This window comes from Zootoca vivipara, chromosome 14 (genome assembly GCF_963506605.1).
Source record: "Zootoca vivipara chromosome 14, rZooViv1.1, whole genome shotgun sequence".
In the NCBI taxonomy this organism is placed as follows: Eukaryota; Metazoa; Chordata; class Lepidosauria; order Squamata; family Lacertidae; genus Zootoca; species Zootoca vivipara.
This window is the reverse complement of record NC_083289.1, coordinates 5,705,359-5,724,565: the sequence shown is the minus strand read 5'-3', so window position 1 is coordinate 5,724,565 and position 19,207 is coordinate 5,705,359. Positions and strand designations below refer to the sequence as shown.

General features: G+C 41.0%; 1 protein-coding gene across 11 annotated transcripts in view; it reads left to right on the top strand.

The window, feature by feature from the left end:
* Nucleotides 1-19,207, top strand: part of HERC1 (HECT and RLD domain containing E3 ubiquitin protein ligase family member 1) — a 119,514-nt gene that overhangs the window by 52,204 nt on the left and 48,103 nt on the right. For 8 of the 11 annotated variants that reach the window (XM_035130896.2, XM_035130890.2, XM_035130899.2 and 5 more), the window contains exons 30-44: nucleotides 546-733; nucleotides 2,104-2,259; nucleotides 2,520-2,626; nucleotides 4,459-4,569; nucleotides 5,630-5,806; nucleotides 6,534-6,773; nucleotides 7,351-7,434; nucleotides 8,509-9,032; nucleotides 9,842-10,617; nucleotides 12,993-13,191; nucleotides 13,681-13,841; nucleotides 14,220-14,336; nucleotides 14,831-15,062; nucleotides 17,193-17,317; nucleotides 17,912-18,132. In XM_035130896.2, the coding sequence (XP_034986787.1) occupies nucleotides 546-733; nucleotides 2,104-2,259; nucleotides 2,520-2,626; nucleotides 4,459-4,569; nucleotides 5,630-5,806; nucleotides 6,534-6,773; nucleotides 7,351-7,434; nucleotides 8,509-9,032; nucleotides 9,842-10,617; nucleotides 12,993-13,191; nucleotides 13,681-13,841; nucleotides 14,220-14,336; nucleotides 14,831-15,062; nucleotides 17,193-17,317; nucleotides 17,912-18,132 (3,418 nt within the window). The remainder of the gene's footprint in view (nucleotides 1-545; nucleotides 734-2,103; nucleotides 2,260-2,519; nucleotides 2,627-4,458; nucleotides 4,570-5,629; nucleotides 5,807-6,533; nucleotides 6,774-7,350; nucleotides 7,435-8,508; nucleotides 9,033-9,841; nucleotides 10,618-12,992; nucleotides 13,192-13,680; nucleotides 13,842-14,219; nucleotides 14,337-14,830; nucleotides 15,063-17,192; nucleotides 17,318-17,911; nucleotides 18,133-19,207) is intronic. The other 3 variants (XM_035130891.2, XM_035130895.2, XM_035130893.2) reach the window with 3 other exon arrangements.

Genomic DNA, 19,207 nt, shown 5'->3' with positions numbered 1-19,207 from the left:
TATTTACTTATTTAGAGTGTTTATAACTCACTTTTCATCTTAGTTCAGCATTACCTTAACAACAATTAGAATAAATTTCTACAGTTAAATATTTCAGAAGGTAGCACTGGGACTATAAAGTTGAGTTGTTGGTGTGATGTGTTAATATTAGTTTGCTGTACTTAGATGGACTCCAGTTGAATATAATTTACCTGTTAAAATCTCTGTCACAAACAAACACACACACACACACACACATACACGCACACACACACACCCTACCTCTCCCTCTCCCCCATTTGCTGTTTTGTTTCTCCCTTCACAACATATTGAAAATACAGTCCTTCCTCTCTGTCCCATCGGGAAAACCATTGGCCAGGGACTATTTTGCCAGTCTGTAGCAAGGATCATTCAGGCACAAGAACATGAAATCCCCCCCCCCACAACATACCTGTCTCTTTTTCTGCAAAACCCTCCGTGTTCTGCAGATTCAAAGCTGTTCTAATAATGCCAAGCCTCTTTACATACCGTAGTTGCTAATTGATCTTCACATTCCCACCCCCCAGAACTTATGCAGATAAACTGAGTCCCAAAGTGGTCCAGTCTTTGCTGGATCTGCTGTGTAGTCAGCTGAAAAACCTGTTGTCACAAGCTGGTGTAATGCTTATGGCATCATTCGAGGAAAAAGAAGATGGCGAGGAGGAAGAAAAAAAGGCAGAGTCAAATGGAGACAGTGAGAAGAAAGACTTCAGAGGTAATCTCATTCTGGCTTTTTGTTTGTTTGTTTGTTTTGTTTTTTAAAGAAAAGAGAATTCCTGGGGCTGGGGATAGGGGAGGAAAGAATATAGAGCCAAAGCTCACTACTTGAATGGCTGATTTAGACATCTGAACAATTGGAGTTTGCCCACTTCCTTACTTGTTTGTGTCTTGCTGGTTGGCAGCAGCCATTTTGGGCAGAAACCTTGGAGGGAGGATGTGAGATCAGACAAATCACAGATTAGAAATTTTCCCAAAGAAAAAAAGGAAATCCTCAGATTGCTATGTGGATGCTCACCTAACAAATAATTTCTTGGGAAGCATTGTATTTGGATAGCGGGACCCGCATGTACTCTGTTTCCATGCTTCGTGCTGTAGAAAAGAGCCCACACCCCCAATTATTCCTCAGAGACTTCTATATTTTTGTTTTATGCACTGGAAACTTTTTGCTGTAAACAGTTAATGGGATTTGATAAATATAAATATTATATGGTCTATTTGTTTCATTATTATTATTATTATTATTATTATTATTATTATTATTATTATTATTATTCTACCCTTCATCCGTAGATGGTTAACAAATTACACAATCCAAATTACACAATCCAAATTACACAATCCACGTTCTCAGTGGATGAGAGATCATGTGGTGAACAGAACAACACTACTATGAGATGAGATCACTTGAGGGCAAATGATCTTATCTGAGAAAGAACAAATGAGAGTGGACAATGTAAACATGAAAACGTCTTCACAAGCAGTGTCAGAATTAGTGGGGGGCATTGTTTACATTTTGACACTATAGGGAATGGTTGGACTTTAAGTGTTGCTGAGAATTTTGTCTCTCCACCTGTGTTGTAATCTTTATCCACAGCCCCTATTGATCCTTCTTATTGAAAATTTTTGCAAACCATTGCTTACTTTTTCTCTTCTGGTACAGAAAAAGGCACCCATGAAATGGAATAAATCTAAATCTGGTCCAAGAGAGCAGAAATAAAGTTAGTGTAAGAAGAATTTTGTTGCACGACAAAAGGATAAGATGCTGTTTTGTTGTGTATTATTTGTTCTTTTACTATTTTAAAAATACCTTTGCCCTGCTCTTCAGCTGAGAAAGCTTTCTGGGCACCTTACATAAAATCAATAAAAAGTTAAAAACAGTGATAAAGACAGTGGACAATAAAAGCAGAGCGGATTAAATCATTTGGCTGCAAAACAGCAATAACACTTGCTGGCAGATGGTAGGGTAGACAGCTGGTTATCTTTTCCTAGGCATTCTCCAGGCAGAGCAGATGCAAATCAGGGCTTTGAAAAATATGAATCCCTTTCCTTTTTGCAATAATAATTTTTATTGTTTTAAATACACAGTGGCTCTTCGAAAACAGCACGCTGCAGAGTTGCATCTAGGTGATTTCTTAGTCTTTCTTAGAAGGGTGGTTTCTTCAAAAGCCATTCAGTCCAAAATGGCATCTCCAAAGTGGACAGAGGTGCTCCTGAACATAGCTTCTCAGAAATGTTGTTCAGGTATAGTCCTATGGTCTTTTTTTATTTGTGGGGAGTGTGTTTATCATTTGGAGATACAAGCTTGCATCATGTCCATCAAATGAATAATTACAGAAACTCTTTATACATGTTTTGTGTATTTAAGTGGGTGGCCCGTTTTATCTTGTGTATTCTGGATATTTGATACCATTTTATAGACACACCACTGATTTCTAACTTTGTTTGGTATGTTATTAGCATGTGTTGGTAGTGCCAACTTTCCTTTTGGGTCCCATTTCTAGGTGTTCCTTTGGTTGGCAACTTGAGGACCAGGCTGCTTGCGCTACATGTTCTGGAAGCTGTGCTGCCTGCTTGTGAATCGGGTGTGGAGGATGACCAGATGGCTCAGGTCTTCATATTTTATAATATTATAAAATTTTAAGTTTTTATGTTTGCAGCAGTGAGAAACTGTGGTTCGGTTTAAGTTACTTCTCAGCCCATACGGATATGAAATTTACAGCATGCTATGGTATAAGAGAAAACTATATGAAAATGTTACATAGATGCTACCTAACACCTAGTAGATTGGTAAAAATGTATAAAGCAAAGTCAAATAAGTGTTGGAAATGTAAAGAGAAAGAAAGTACCCATTTCCATATGTGGCGGTCTTGCAATAAGGTTAAAGCTTACTGGGAAATGATATATAATGAACTGAAAAAGATGTTTAAGATAACATTTGTTTAAAAACCAGAAGTTTTTCTTTTGGGGATAATGGGATCAGAGCTGCCTAAACAATGCAGAAACTTGTTTATTTATGCAGCTATAGCTGCAAGAATAATATTTGCCCAAAATGGAAAGAAGAAAAAGTCCTGACGAGAGAAGAATGGTTGCAGAAACTAATGGAATATGCAGAAATGGAAAGAATAAGAAATCAAGATAACAATTTTTTTTATTAAGAAATGGAAATGGTTTATTGAATATTTACAAACATATTGCAAACAGATGAAGACATTAGCAGGACTATTGTAATAACAGATAATAATAATAATAAAAAGAATAGATTGAAACGATTTGGGATATGCAGGGAAAGATGAAAATAATTTTAAGGACCACAGAAAGAGGGGGAGGGAAGTCGAGATTTATAATGTCAGAATTATTGTTGATTGATTGGTGAAATATTTTCTTTTTTGTTAATAATCGAAAATTATAATTAAATATTTAAAAAAGTTACTTCTCAGCCCCCAGCAACAGCCTGAAAATAATGAAGCTGCTTTTTTGACAATCTGGTCATTGATCTGCCCAGCATACAACGGTCTCCTCTAGGTGACCATGGCTGCCTCAGACCAGAGGTCCTATTAAAACAACTTTAGCTAGATTAAAAGAAAATTATTTGAAAATAATACCAAAATGATCCTTAATGCCTACAGAAGTAGCTAAAATGGATAACTGATGTTCATCTGAAAAAGGGGGGGGGATGTACAGCTCACAGTTCCTTCACATCCTCCATGTGTGGTGGGACTGTGCCAAAGTTGCCTAATTCTGGGATAAAATATTTGTAGAAATAACAAAAATACTGGGAAAACCTGTAAAAAAGCCCTCCTAAAGCAACCTAAAGGTTATTAAATAAAGTTTTAATAGGTTGCTTGTTAATGGCAGAAAAAATATTGATCGCTAGAAATTGGAAAGTACCAAAGGGTTTAAATGTACAACAGTGGAGTAAGGTAAATTGGGACATAGCACTTTCTGGAAAAGTGATGCAAAACCTTTGTGTGGCTAGAGGGTCAAGTGCCCAAGAGACTTTTATGGTGGCCATTCATTCAACACATTAAAAAAATGCTATAGGACGAACTGTTTCTGCTACATTCCTTAATATATGATTGTGTTAACATTCTCCTTCATATTGATATTAGCAACTTTCTCTCCACTTCAGTGCTTGTATGAACTATGCCTTTGAGTTGTGTAAAGGGAGTATTTCCCCCCCCCCCAAATAATTTGAAAAAAGGAAACAAGGCAGAGGTATTTTTCTTGGCCCCATAGCCACCTCATCAGACCTGGATTGTACCAAATCACAGGTTTTCAGAGATGTGTTTTTTAAAAAGAAGAGGAAACTGTCTTCTGTTGCCAGCTTCAAACCCCTAGTTGCTTTGTTATCTGCAGTGTAAGCAGGATGGCAAATACAGTCTTAAAAATTACCTGTGACTAATTGGAATTAAATGTTTTTCAATCATGTTTCCCAAACAGGTTATTGATCGGTTGTTCTCCCTTCTGTCTGATTGTATGTGGGAAAGTCCTGTTGCACAAGCCAAGCACATCATTCAGATCAAGGAGAAAGAAAAAGAAATGAAGCTGCAGGTATTTGCTTTAATTCTGATCAATTTCATAATGTAATTTCAGCCACTGATGAAGTCCTTTGTCTTGAAACGGGTTTGGCTCCCTTGATTCCTAATCCTAATCAAGGGATTAGGAATGGGTTTGTCCAAGAGAGTGGGTTCAAATGTGAGTTTAGCATCCGCTCTGAGGAGAATATCTATAGCTAGAGGAAGGAGCCTCGTATTGAAGAGAGGAGGACCATGTGAAGAGACAGGAGGTGCCTGGAGGGCTGAGTCTGAGCCAGAGGAGGGGGAAGCTGTGGGACTACAGACCCCCTGTGTCTCCTTCCCGTCAGGCGGGGAGAGCTCTTCTAGGAAAAGAAGACTCCCAAGGTCTCTTAAAACTCAGGAGTGGGATTGCTAAGAGAGGGGGTAAATGACGAAAAGCGCCCCTTGCTCACAAAACAAGCTGTGAAGGAAGCTGTGCTGTGCCCAAAATAATTACCTGAAACACCTGTCATAAAGGATATGAAGGAACAAGAGAAACTGAGTTAAGCATTTCACCACCTATTCTAGAAACCGGAACATCTACCTGAAGTGTAGCAACCGATTTTTAGCAACTGAAGTTTAAGAAAAGATGTGCATATACCACTGTGTTTAAGCCTGTGACATCTTTATATATTTAGTTTAAGTAAAAGTTAACTTCTTCCTAACCCAACTTTGTTCCACCAATCTCTTTTTGTAAATAAAACTCATTTTTGATCAACTCCTGCCGGAGGCTCCCTGAAACAAAGTTCCCCTCACACAAGACCCCCACAAGATAGCCTGTGGTAAAATGGTAGAAAATCATTGGCGTACTATGGGGAGGGCCGGGTATATTTAATTGGGGGCAGTTAGTGGGGTGAGTCCGCTACAGTATCATATGGGATTTGGTTTATCAAGTTTTCAGTATTAGAGTGCTTGTATCTATGGTTATTTTTGTAAAAGGTAGTTTGTATTTTTATACATCTTTTACCCCTTCATTTTTTTTTACTGATAGATTTTGCTCCCCCCATTTGTTTAATTGACTACAATGTGAGGTGTTTGTATTCTATTTTTGAAAGAAACAGGGTGAATCTGAAGAAGAAGAGGAAAATCTCCCTATACAGGAAGTATCGTTTGACCCTGAGAAGGCTCAGTGCTGCCTAGTAGAGAATGGTCAGATCTTAACGCATGGCAGCGGCGGAAAGGGATATGGATTAGCATCCACTGGAGTCACTTCTGGGTGTTACCAGTGGAAGGTATGTAGCCTAGAAAGCCCAGTTTAAAAATAGAGATGAAGCAAGGTGTATAGATAAACCCATTGTGTCCTTAACCCACAAACTGTACTGCTCAAAATAGGGGGAATATATTTTAACTCTAGTTCAAATGGCATTTTTTTCCAGGTTGCCTAAATTTGTTCCCTACCTGTAGATTTGCACAGGATTTCTGACCCTTGTAAGCTGGACTTCCAGAGTCCACAGTTTTTAGGTCTTGTTCATGATTTGCTGGCTTCTCTAAGCCTGTGGATTGAGCAGTACAGATCAGTGGCATACTTTTGCCTGCACAAGATTTTATCTCTCTCTGCAAAGACTTGTGAGGCCAGGTAAACTGTATGGGTATGGGGGGGGGGGAAGAGAGAAATAATCAGAAGCTCCACCTAACAATGATTTTAAAACAACAATCCTTTTGCTTCCATCATTCTGTGGAATACTTCATTTTTCTTCCCCAAAATGATAGAGATAAAAGATTATTGCTGTTTTTAAATAATTGCTAAGTAGTAGCAGTTTATTTTGGCTTACACCTTGACAAGATAGCCTATTGGATGTCCGTGGGTCTACTAAGCCTCTCCCCTCCCCTTTCCAGTTCAACAGTGATTAATTTGCAGGTTGAAATGACTGTTCAAATCCCCCTTACTTTTATATGTCTTTGTGCTTTGTGGTATTTTAAGTAGGCTGTGGGCGTTGATGGTTTTTCTTCACCTTCTAGTTCTATATCGTGAAGGAAAATCGAGGCAATGAAGGGACATGCGTTGGAGTGTCTCGTTGGCCAGTTCACGATTTTAACCATCGCACTACCTCAGACATGTGGCTGTACCGAGCATATAGTGGCAATCTCTACCATAATGGGGAGCAGACACTGACACTGACTAGTTTTACCCAAGGGGACTTCATAACATGCGTGTTGGATATGGAAGCGAGGACTATTTCCTTTGGAAAAAATGGGGAGGTATGAATCTTCTGTTGCTTATTTATGATATTTGTATACTGTTAATTTTTTTAACCTGTAATGGTTTTCAAAGCAGTTCACAATAACAGTAAAACAGCATTCAATCAGCAATTACAAAAAAGCAGTACAGCAGACGAAACAAAGACATAATCCAAACAATCACAAAGTTCTAAATTTTTGAACTGAAATCACATGAAAAGGGCACAATGAAATAAATCTTTCTAAATTTTGAAAGGTAGCGTGTCAACTTGACCTCAAGGGAGCACAAATTCTATAGTGTAGGTGCCACAACTGAACAGACCACGTTCTTCATCAGTGATAGTGTAAACCAGCCTTTGGCAACTTAGTGCTCTCCAGATCTCGTAGATCAAAACTCCCATCAGCCCCAGCATCAAGCTGAGCTTGATGGGTGGTGGTGTTCAAAACGGCTGGAGGTCACCAGGTTGTGGAAGGCTTTTAAATAGATGCTAAATGGAGCATGACCTGATGGTAATCAGTAAGGAAGTGCTCCTTGCAAAATTGGTGATTGACATAATCAGTTTGCTGTCTACTATCCCCCCCCCCACCACCACCACAGGAACCAAAACTGGCTTTTGAAGATGTGGATGCTGCAGAATTATACCCATGTGTGATGTTTTATAGCAGTAATCCTGGAGAAAAGGTAAGCTGGATATTTAGCAATAGTGGTGAAGGTTAATATGGTGTTTGAAAAGGGCCTATGAGTATAATATGTGGAATAGATTGAGCATTTTTAGCTGTGTGTGTGTGTGTGTGTGTGTGTGTGTGTGTGTGTGTGTGTGTACATACATACATACATACATACATACATACATACATACATACATACATATGGTACATGTTTATATGGAACTGGTCTATTTAAACAGTATTGTATGTTACTACTGATAGATGTTCTTCAGAGTCTCAGGCAGAGGTCTTGTTCAGCCCTGCTGTCTGAAATTCTTATGTCAGGGCTGAATCTGGAATTCCTTTGCATGCAGGAAGACAACCCCCCCCCCACTCTCAGTCAAGTGTTCTAGCCCCTTCCTTCTCTCTTCCCCACTCCTGACAGCATTGGGGTGCAGCAAGCTTACTGTCCTTGCTGAGCTGAGAGCACTCGCAAGTCCAACATAGGCAGGAATAGCAAATTAGGGGGAAGGTTGTGTCCACAGAGCTTTCTCAGTACTGCTCCCCTCTGCTCCACTTCTACTAACACAGAGTGCTGGGACATGATGGAAGATGAGAATTGACGTCTACAGAGAAGCACACCTTCATAACCAGCTTCCAAAACTTAAATGTCCCAGGGTATGGTCTGAAGGCCTTTGCTGAAGCTAAGCAGGTCTGGGTCTGGTCAGTGCTTGGGAACCATATGCATGCATTCTGCCTTTGTTTCCATGATGAAAGAAGGGAGGATATAAAATTAAATAATTTGTTACGTGTTTCTAAATATTTCTATATTTTGAAATCATCTGTAACTGCATGGAAGAATCACTGAGATGTCAAAAATTGACTCACATGTGCCTGTCAATATAGTTAGGTAAACTCTTCCTCATTGCAACAAGCTCCCACAAAAGCTCATAGAAGTCTGTTTTGTAGTAGACCTGCAATATTGGTGAAAATTACAAAAAATAAACCCTTTTCTGATTCATTTAGAAGATTTTTAATTTGCAAATCAATTTTACCAAAAACCTGAGAATCCAGCTCAGTGAATTTCCTTGTGTGTCTATCTGCATAGGTCAAAATCTGTGACATGCAGATGCGTGGCACCCCGAGGGATTTGCTTCCAGGAGACCCCATTTGTAGCCCTGTTGCTGCCGTGCTTGCAGAGGCCACAATTCAGCTTATCCGCATCCTTCATCGAACAGACCGGTGGACACATTGCATCAATAAGAAAATGATGGAGCGGCTGCACAAGCTCAAAGCATGCCTTAAAGAGGCAGGTCAGAAACTGAAGAAAAGCCGCTCTGTTCAAAGCCGAGAGGAGAATGAAGCACGAGAGGAGAAGGAGAGCAAGGAGGAGGAGAAAGGCAGACATGGCAGTCGGCACGGGCTGGCAGATCTCTCAGAGCTCCAGCTGAAGACCTTATGTGTGGAGGTGTGGCCAGTCCTGGCAGTGATTGGTGGAGTGGATGCTGGACTTAGAGTTGGAGGCCGCTGTGTTCACAGGCAAACTGGGCGGCATGCCACCTTGCTTGGAGTGGTCAAAGAAGGCAGTACGTCTGCCAAGGTGCAATGGGACGAAGCTGAGATTACAATCAGGTATAGTGTTTTCAGTATTGGTGTTAGACAAGTGGCCAGTTGTTAGTGCTTAGGAAATGTCACTGACTTTTAAAATGTGAGATAGTAGTTGCTAATTCTGGTAGCTAGTTAAATATCAGACAGCTCAACCTGGAAATAAATTTCTTGCAACCTTTTCTACTGTGGGTTTTGAGGCCATTGTTTTGTAATATTAGGGAGAGTTATTTATGACATTTGTAATACTGTATAAGCTAAGTAATGTCTGAACGATGGCATCAAATGCCTTGTGGCACCTTAGAGAGTAACACATCTCTTGTGGCATATTCTGTGAGACCTCAAAAACTTCCGCCAGAATAGGATTTTTTAAAAACTCTTTAAAGTGCTGCTAAGTTTTTGTTTTGCATTTTTATTTTGTGAAAATATCTTAGGGGCCATGCCACCTCCCTACTTAGTGCCAGAACCCGGTCGAGATCCCAGGGTGCTTTCGTCCATTAGGAAACATTTTCCAAAACAAACGTGTCTAATATAGCAAAAACTCCCTCAGTATTTTATGATTACCTTTGTTGGGTATTTGGAATGAACTGTTTTGTTTGAAAGGCACACTCATGCTTTGTTACCTTTTGCACTGAGTATCATCTCTCCCCATTATCTGATCATAACCCTCATTCCCCCCCCCCCACCTGGTTTACATTTACTTTTTTAGACTGTCAATTCATTTAGATTTTGATTAAATATATTTTATGTCTTATTTTGCCTACATTATTTCCCGTGCTTTCCTCCTGTCTATCCCTCACTTGCTTCTTCCTGTGTCATTCTGATCTTTATTAAAGCTTCCCAACTTTTTGGTCGCCTAGTGACACGCCATTGTATAATCTGGAACCTTGCGAACCGCTGCCTTTTGATGTTGCAAGATTCCGTGGACTGACAGCCACTGTGTTGCTGGACCTCACCTTCCTGACTGGCATCCACGAAGACATGGGGAAGCAAAGTGTCAAGCGACATGAGAAGAAACACAAGCATGATGCAGAAGACAAAGGAGATGTTGACCAGAGAACAGAAGGTGACTCTGGATCAGATGCTCGGTCGGTGCCAAGCACTGAGGATATCAAAAGCCATGGAGCTACAAGTTCAAAATCCGAAAATGAAATTGCTTCATTTTCCTTAGAATCTGTTGCCTTGGGTGTGGAGAGCCAGCATTCAAATGCTGAAGTCAAAAGGAAGACTCATGAACATGCCTCCAAGAATCATGATGCTGTACAATCAGAAATCAGAGCAGTGCAGTTGTCTTATCTTTACCTTGGTGCTATGAAATCGCTTAGCACTCTCCTTAGTTGTAGTAAATATGCTGAATTGTTACTAATACCAAAGGTCCTGGCAGAGAGTGGCCATAATTCTGATTGTGCAAGTTCTCCCATTGTTCACGAAGATGTGGAAATGCGTGCTGCCTTGCAGTTCTTGATGCGCCATATGGTGAAACGGGCAGTCATGCGCTCGCCCATCAAGAGGGCACTAGGACTGGCCGATTTGGAACGGGCACAAGCAATGATCTACAAATTAGTGGTTCACGGGCTGTTGGAGGACCAGTGTGGCAGCAAAATTAAGCAAGGTACACTTTAATTATGCAAGTGTATAAATGTAAATTTGAACACAGTTACACTGGTAGCTGGATACCCTTTTCCTAAGATTTGTGCCTGTGAAAAGCCAGCAATACAGTTACGTTGTTCCTGCACAGTCAGTGTGATAATTGTGTACAGTATTGTGGTGCTACACTGGTACAAGAACAGCAGTTGGTGTGCAGCACCCTAGCCATTTACTTTGCTTTGCATTAGTCAATCTGTCTTGTTGGTCTCTGCCATAACTAAAGGTAACTGTAATCATGCTGACTGATAGCCTTACCTTGTTCATTCACTTTCCATGTCCTTTAGCTTAATTAAAGAAAACTAAGGAGTCCTTTAAAAAAAAAAACCACCATCAGCTTGGCTGTTGCATTAAATGACAGCTTTCTAAAATTCTTCTAGTTAGTGCAACATAGCAGTTACTCTTTATACCAGGGGTCCCCAAACTAAGGGCCAGGGTCCGGATGCGGCCCAATTGTCTTCTAAATCTGGCCCGCAGACGGTCCGGGAATCGGCATGTTTTTACATGAGTAGAATGTGTCCTTTTATTTAAAATGCATCTCTGGGTTATTTGTGGGGCATAGGAATTCATTCATATATTTTTTTCCAAAATATAGTCCGGCCCCCTGCTGAAAAAGTTTGCTGATCCCTGCTTTATACTCTGGCTAGCCTGCAGGAGGTGTCTGCAAACAATGACTTCACTCTTTGCGCAGCTTAGGAGTGGTAGGATCACATCACATGACAAAGATTTGTGGAGACAAAGCAGCTCCTGTGACCCTCCCAAGTTTCTTCCCTTGATCTCTGCTCCTCTGGATGAGCATCAGTGTTTTAACAATAGTGTGAACTACCATAGCATGATTTGGGTGTGCTTGCACAAATAATCATGACATTTCCCCCTTTTACCTGTACATCACAAAGTTCTTTGGTTATTTGAATTTAATTCTATTTGGTAGAGGGTGGTTCCTATTGTGCAAGGGCATATGTTTCACATGCAGAAAACCCCATGGTCAACCCATGGCATCACCACTTGTAAGGATCTAGGGTAGTGGACCTGTGAAATACATCTGTTTGCATGAGAATTTGGGAGAATTGCTACCAGTCTTGAGTAGCAGTTTCAGCATTAGGTATGTGGATGGAAGTAGATGTCTGGGTAAAAGTGGTTGCAACCACTTGGGGAAATGTTGCAGCTCAGTAGTAAAGCCATTTGCATTTGCATGCAGAGTGCCCCAGGTTCAGCCCCTGGCATCTCCTGGGGGAGGCTGGGAAAGACCCCTACCTGAAACTCTAGAGAGCTGCTGCCAGTCATCATAGGCAGTACTTCTCTAGAAATGACAGAAGGGAAGGTACTTAATGCCTTCTGTGAATTCCCCGCCCCACAAGCTGGTCTGGTTTTGATCCATGGTTGCGGGGGGGGGGGGGGGCTTGTGAAAATGTGTTTAGGATATGGAAAAGTACTCACCTCCCACCCAGCAATTATCTCCTGTATTCACAGTATTGTTCCATCCTGTTCTGCCCTGAATCTCAGTTGAGGAGCAGTTTCCTGCATTGTGCTAGAGCATATCGGGAGTTGGCAGGGGGTGGAGTGGCAATTGGCTTCACATTCTGCTTTGGAGTGTTCCAAGGATACCTTTCTGGCTACTGCTGGAATGCTTGATTATCATTTACTGTTTATTTATTATTTTGATTCCTAGGCCCCTCTTCATTAGCTCATGATCCTAGGGCAGGTTACAGCAATATAATTCACATAAAAACAATTTAAAATTTAAAATAAAAATGTACAATATTTGTGTACAACCGCCCCCCCCCAAAAGTCAATTCATTTTCAGCTAGCCGCCTCTGAAAGCTTGGGCAAATAAGCATGCCTTTAATTAGTGCAGAAAGATGAATAATGATGGCACAAGAAGAAGGGTGCTCCATAAGGATTAGGCCTGAAAGGATCCTTCCTTGTGATGTAGCATGTTCTAACAGAATAAATATCAGCCACCCAACCCTTCATTCAACAATCAAAACTTTCGAACCACATAAAAGAATGTAAGGAGAGTTCTGCAGGGGTAGGCAAAGTGTCCTGTTTCCCATGTTTGCTAAGAAGATGCCTTCAGGAGGCCCACAAGTATTCAGTCCCAGGTGTGCTGCAGTTGCCTGTAAAAATATGCGGATCTGTATAGCTATATTTTTATTCCAATTAGTGTCTATACTAGGTTTTTTTTTTAATGTACACAATATTTTAAACTTTTTGTAAATGCCATTGTTTTGAGTATGTGTTTGTGTTATTGTGAAATTGCTTCAAGGTGCTTTATAGGGAGCAAGTCATAAGTGAAATTTTTAAAAGCTAAATGATATGGAAAAATATTAAATTGTTCCGCAGAAGTGGACCAGCAAGCAGAAGAAAACGACCAAGCTCAGCAGGCCCAGACACCTGTGACGACAAGTCCTTCGGCCTCTAGTACGACATCTTTCATGAGCAGCTCTCTAGAAGATACAACAACTGCCACCACTCCGGTGACTGATACAGAAACTGTGCCTGCCTCTGAGTCCCCTGGGGTTTTGCCTCTTAGCCTTCTTAGGTATGGATTGACTTCTGATCTTGCTTCTCATAAACAAACCAGCCAAGTTTGTAATCATTTTGTATCTTGATAAGTTTTCTCCAAACGATTTCATTTTCTGAAAATGTTTTCAAATTGTTTAACTAGAGTAGCAAGAAGCAGTATATCTTTTTATAAAAGGCTGTTCCATTCCGACTTTCAGCAATAAAACTATGTGTTTTTTACTTGTTGACTAGTGGTACCAGACGTAATAGTGTTGAGTTGGGTTGTCAGCACTCACATCACAGGTTGTGCCCATTGAACCCTCAGACTGTTTTCAAATCTCCTTTTAAATTTGAAGGAGAGATGGTGAGGAATGGGTCCTACTTCTACTGACATCCATACACATCCCATTGGTGGGTTACAGCTATCACCATGTAATATTAGAAATACAGGTATTTATCTTGTTTGTTGGTATGCCTTGCACTGCTATCCAATGCTTTACCATTTTTATTTATATATTTTTAAAAGGCAAATGTTCTCCAGTTACCCAACTACTACTGTACTCCCAACAAGACGTGCACAAACGCCTCCCATATCCTCTTTGCCAACATCTCCTTCTGATGAAGTAGGCAGGAGACAATCACTGACCTCTCCTGATTCTCAGTCTGCAAGACCTGCCAATCGGACAGGTAGGTTTCGTCTATTGCCTTAGTAAGGTTTACTGTCTGTGTATGTGTGTGTGTGTGTATAGCAACTTAATTTTGTTCTCTTCATTTCTGTACTGAAATTAGTTTGTTTACTATCACTGTATATGCCCTCAGTTGGTCCAGGCAGATATGTGGAAGATATTACTACTACCCCCCCCCTTTTGTAGTAACAAAAAGATGTAGCTGAACTTTGTACAATTATGTACAAGACTAATCATATTAGGAAAATATGCATACAAATATTTTTTGGGGAAATGCAGCCAAAATAAATGATTTTGAACTTTTGTAGCCTAAGTTGCAGGATGAATTATGAGGGAGACGGTGCTGATTTGCCATTCATTCTTTTTCCACAATCCACAGCTTTGTCGGACCCAAGCAGCCGCCTTTCAACTTCCCCTCCTCCACCAGCTATTGCTGTGCCCTTGTTAGAAATGGGCTTCTCTTTACGGCAGATTGCAAAAGCAATGGAAGCCACAGGTAATCCTTCTGCTGTCAAGGAATATGCACTGCACCGCTTTGTCAGAGAGAGAGAGAGAGCATGTGTGAGAGTGAGCACAATAACAAGCCAATTAGGTTCTGAAGTGTCATAGCTTTCTTTTTCATTAAAGGGTTTGCTCTTTGTCAAATATTGTCAAATATTAGTCTGTAAAGTGTAATGGGGACAAGCACTCCCTTGAAGTTGCTCAAGGAATAAGAGCCCAGGAACAAATAGTAGAAGGGCATGAACAACCACCCACCAAAAGTTCCCTCAGTTGGTTTCTTCGGATTTCCAAGCAGGAGGGGCTGCCCTTTAAAAGAGGTGAAGGCAAGATGCTCTGGATGTTGGGTGTTGCATCAGCTATCAAGCTGCATGTAACAAAACTTTGGAAAGAGTTTTCTGTCATGAGCTTTTGGAATTCATATCCATTTCTAACAGAGGGCACTCCTGTTTTCATAATTGGCTGCCATTTTATAAGATTTTTCTTTCTTAGGTGCAAGGGGAGAAGCAGATGCTCAAAACATTACAGTCTTAGCAATGTGGATGATAGAGCATCCTGGGAACGAGGAAGATGAAGACCCTCAGTCAGAAGAAACAGCCGATTCCCTCCATGGCACTGTAGTTTCTGGGGGCAGCGGGAAGTCAAGTGATCAATGTTACTTGCAGTCTCCCGGTGACATCCCTTCAGCTGATGCCACTGAAATGGAGGAAGGTTTTAGCGAAAGGTAAAATGTTGGTTTCTTCAGGTTTCAAACCGTAATGGGACTGTAAGTATTAGTTTTCCACACGATGGTACTCCCCAGCGCAAACCTGTTTCTTTCATTCATTCATTCATTCATTCATTCATTCATTCATTCATTCATTCATTCATTCATTTTGTATACCATCCTTTATCCATAGATCTCAGGGTGATTGACAACATAAAATTACATGATAAAAAATAGAACAAAAGCAAACCAATAATTGCCCCTCCCACAAGGGCATCAGATTTAAAAGGCCTGGTTGAAGAGGAACATTTTCACCTTGTGCCTAAAGATGTATAATAAAGCCGCCAGCCAAATCTACCTGGGGGGAGCATTCCACAAATGGGGAGCCAGAAAAGCCCATTCTCATGCTGCCACCTTCCAGACCTCTCATGGAGCAGGCACAGGAGAAGTGTTTCAGAGGATGATCTCAGAGTCCAGTAGGTTCATATGGAGAGAGGTGGTCTTTCAGGTATTGCGATCCTGAGCTGCTAAAGGCTTTATATGTCAAAACCAGCACTTTGAATTGGGCCCAGAAACTATTTGGCAGCCAGTGCACTCAGCTCAGGATTGGTGTAATATGCTCAAACCATGAGCATAGACAACAAAACAACTTCTTCTTCTTCTTCTTCTTCTTCTTCTTCTTCTTCTTCTTCTTCTTCTTCTTCTTCTTCTTCTTCTTCTATCACTCGTAGCCGAGTAAGATTGTCTTCCATAAACACGGTTTTAACAATGGGTCCATAAGTGACTGTGGAGGCCAATTCTGGATCCACACGTCCTTCCACAGTGGGGACATTGGTTTCCAGGTGGGAGTTGATCATGGTGTGGATTTGCCTAGCATGCCTTCCTCTTAGCACGTTTATCCCTTGCGTCCTGAGATCGAGTTTCTTTGAAGCACATGACACCTTTGGTAAAGGCTGTTCTCCAACTAGAGTGCTCGCAAGCCAGTGTTTCCCAGTTGTCAGTGTTTATACTACATTTTTTAAGATTTGCCTTGAGACAGTCTTTAAACCTCTTTTGTTGACCACCAGCATTACGCTTTCCATTTTTAAGTTCAGAATAGAGTAGTTGCTTTGGAAGACGATCATCAGGCATCCGCACAATGATGACCAGTCCAACGAAGTTGATGTTGAAGAATCATTGCTTCAACACTGGTGATCTTTGCTTCTTCTAGTACACTGATATTAGTTCACCTGTCTTTCCAAGTGATGTGCAAAACATAACCACACCAAGTTGTTAATAATAATAATAATAATAATAATAATAATAATAATAATAATAAATTTATTTATACCCCGCTCTCCCCAGCCAAGGCCGGGCTCAGGGCGGCTAACACTAGATATAAAACAACTGATTAAAATATAACTTAAGAACAAGATTAAATACATTAAAATTTAAATTTAAATGCAGCCCCATATGGAAAGAAAAGGAAAATGGGAAAATGGGGGAGGGGGTCAGGTTGGCTCCAAGCCAAATGCCAGGCAGAACAACTCTGTCTTACAGGCCCTGCGGAAAGAAATCAGGTCCCGCAGGGCCCTGGTCTCAGGAGACAGAGCGTTCCACCAGGTCAGAGCCAGTGTTGAGAAAGTCCTGGTTCGGGTTGAGGCTAATCTGATTTCCTTTGGGCCCAGGACCTCTAAGGTGTTACTATTTATGGACCTTAAGGTCCTCCGCGGGGCATACTGGGAGAGAAGGTTCCATAAGTATGAGGGTCCTAGGCCGTTGCAAGAAGGAAAGAATATGAAGATCAATTTTCACAGCAGAAGAACTAATGCATTCACATTCCTGATCTAAATAAATAAAGACCCTAATCTGTAGTAAAGCAAAAGTGGCTGAGCGTATTATAAGTTATACATTCAGAAGTTAGAGATAAAAGCATAGCTATACCTTTCTCCAGTTCTAGTTAGAGCAGTCCTACAATGGAGCAAATAACTGGCAATCGGGACCTAATTTAGTAGAAATCAAGGCCTCTGAGCTTTATGAGAGTTAGGATATCTACAAGCGCTTAGGCAATATAAACATTACCCCCTTCTTGGTCCAATGTCTAATCTGGATTAATGTTAATGAATACTTGACACATTTCAATATTTCTAAACTATTTGTACATTTCAGCCATGATAGTATGGAACATGTAGAAAATGCAGCATCTGGAAGTGGACCCACCTCAAGGGGCCGGTCAGCAGTGACCAGGAGGCACAAATTCGACTTAGCTGCTCGGACGCTGCTAGCCCGTGCTGGTAGGTGTCTAAAAATATTTTTCAACACCCTTTTCTTTTCATCCCTGCTGAAGAGGGCATGTGTTCTGTAGCATAGAAGTTTACATGTATTCTGCTAGCATTGTATATGTCAGTGTGTATGTTAACATTTTCATATGTGTGTGTATAATATACCAGTTTCTAATCTTGTCAGAATTGTGTGGTTAAGAAACAGAACCTAAAGAGGGACTTACGTAGAAATGATGAAGATTTTTGATGGCTGATAAGTTTCGTGGGGAAATGTAAATTGAGCTGCCATCAACCCAAACTGTTGGGGCTATGGAGGGAAACCCTGCTTTTGGAGTCACGGGACCAAGTATAGTCCTTGTATTTGCCCCTGCTTCCCCATATAAGTGAATGACATCTATTCTTTGGGGCCTGCTGAGAGTAGCACAGTATGTCTCATTTTGAAGAGTGAATATCATCTCTCCTAAGAGGTCCTGCAGTTTAAGTGTCCTTATCCATCACAGCACCCATTTTGCTAAGTTGCAGCTTTGACCGTAGCTAGCATGTACTGCTACTACTACTAACCCGCAAAACAAACTGTGTGCTTGTTTTCTCTCTCTCTGATTTAAGCGGGATTGTACCGCTCTGTACAGGCGCACAGGAATCAGAGCCGGAGAGAAGGGATCTCCTTGCCACAAGACCCTGGAGCATTGTATGACTTCAACTTGGATGAGGAGTTAGAAATTGACTTGGATGATGAAGCCATGGAAGCCATGTTTGGGCAGGATCTTGCCAGTGATAATGACATTCTAGGAATGTGGATCCCGGAGGTATTGGATTGGCCTACCTGGGTGTGTGTGATTGCAGCTGGGGCTGCTTTGCTTATTACTTGCTTTCTAGGAAATGAAATAACATTGTGCATTACCTAAGCAATCGTTTTATTAACATTATTGCTGCTAACCCTTATTTGGATGGTTCCAGGCTCTTAACAGCACAAGTGAATATTGTCATGTAGTTCTCATTGGTACATTTCATGTGAAACAGTTTCTCTTTACTTTGACTGCTTTCCCATTTGCTAACTGCCTTTTGTGCAATTTAAGTCACTTGACATTTTAAAGGAAAAACAGGCAAGCCATTAAAAAAAAATAGACAGCTACATAATTTCATTGATCAGAGATGATGAGTGGCTAATATTCCCCTACATTAGGGATGGGAAAACTCTGGCCTGTAGGCCCAAGTAGCACCCCTGCCCCCAGGCTGGCTGTTTTGGCCATGCACACCTACCCTACACCTGATGTCACATTTGATGTCAGTTGTGTGGCAGGTGAAGTCATGACTGGGACAAATTGGGGCTTGAAGTCATCCAAACACGGCCAAGAATCAGCCTCAAAGAGCAGCCCCAAACATCAGCTGGAATTGGCTACACTGGAACAGTACATTTCTTTTTAAAAAACAACAACAACTCCAACCTGGTATGCTCCAGATGGTTTGAACTGCAGCTCCCACTGAACTCAACAACTGGAGGCCAGCATTGGGGAAGGCTGTTGTAGAACTTTTATTTTGAACAGAATGGTGGTTATGCAAGAGCTCTCCAGTGTGAGAGAAATTCATTGAAGATTGTACCTTGTTTAATGCTTTGGGAATATGCTAAATTGCTTCTAGTTACAATATCCTGTATAGTTTCAATGCATCAGTAGCTGCTTAAAGTGCTTCTCAGATTGAGATGATCATTGTGCGCTTTGATGTTTTCACAGCAGTGTTCATATATGTTTTGCTGCCTCTTCAAGTAAGCAGGTGTCTTTGGCTTAGCATCTTGATGAAGGTGCTGAAAATTATAGGCTTTAGACTCTTAAAGATGTCCAGTGCTGTGGTTGAGTAGTGAAGACATAATTGGCCTTATTTTGAATCGGGATCTAACAAACGCAC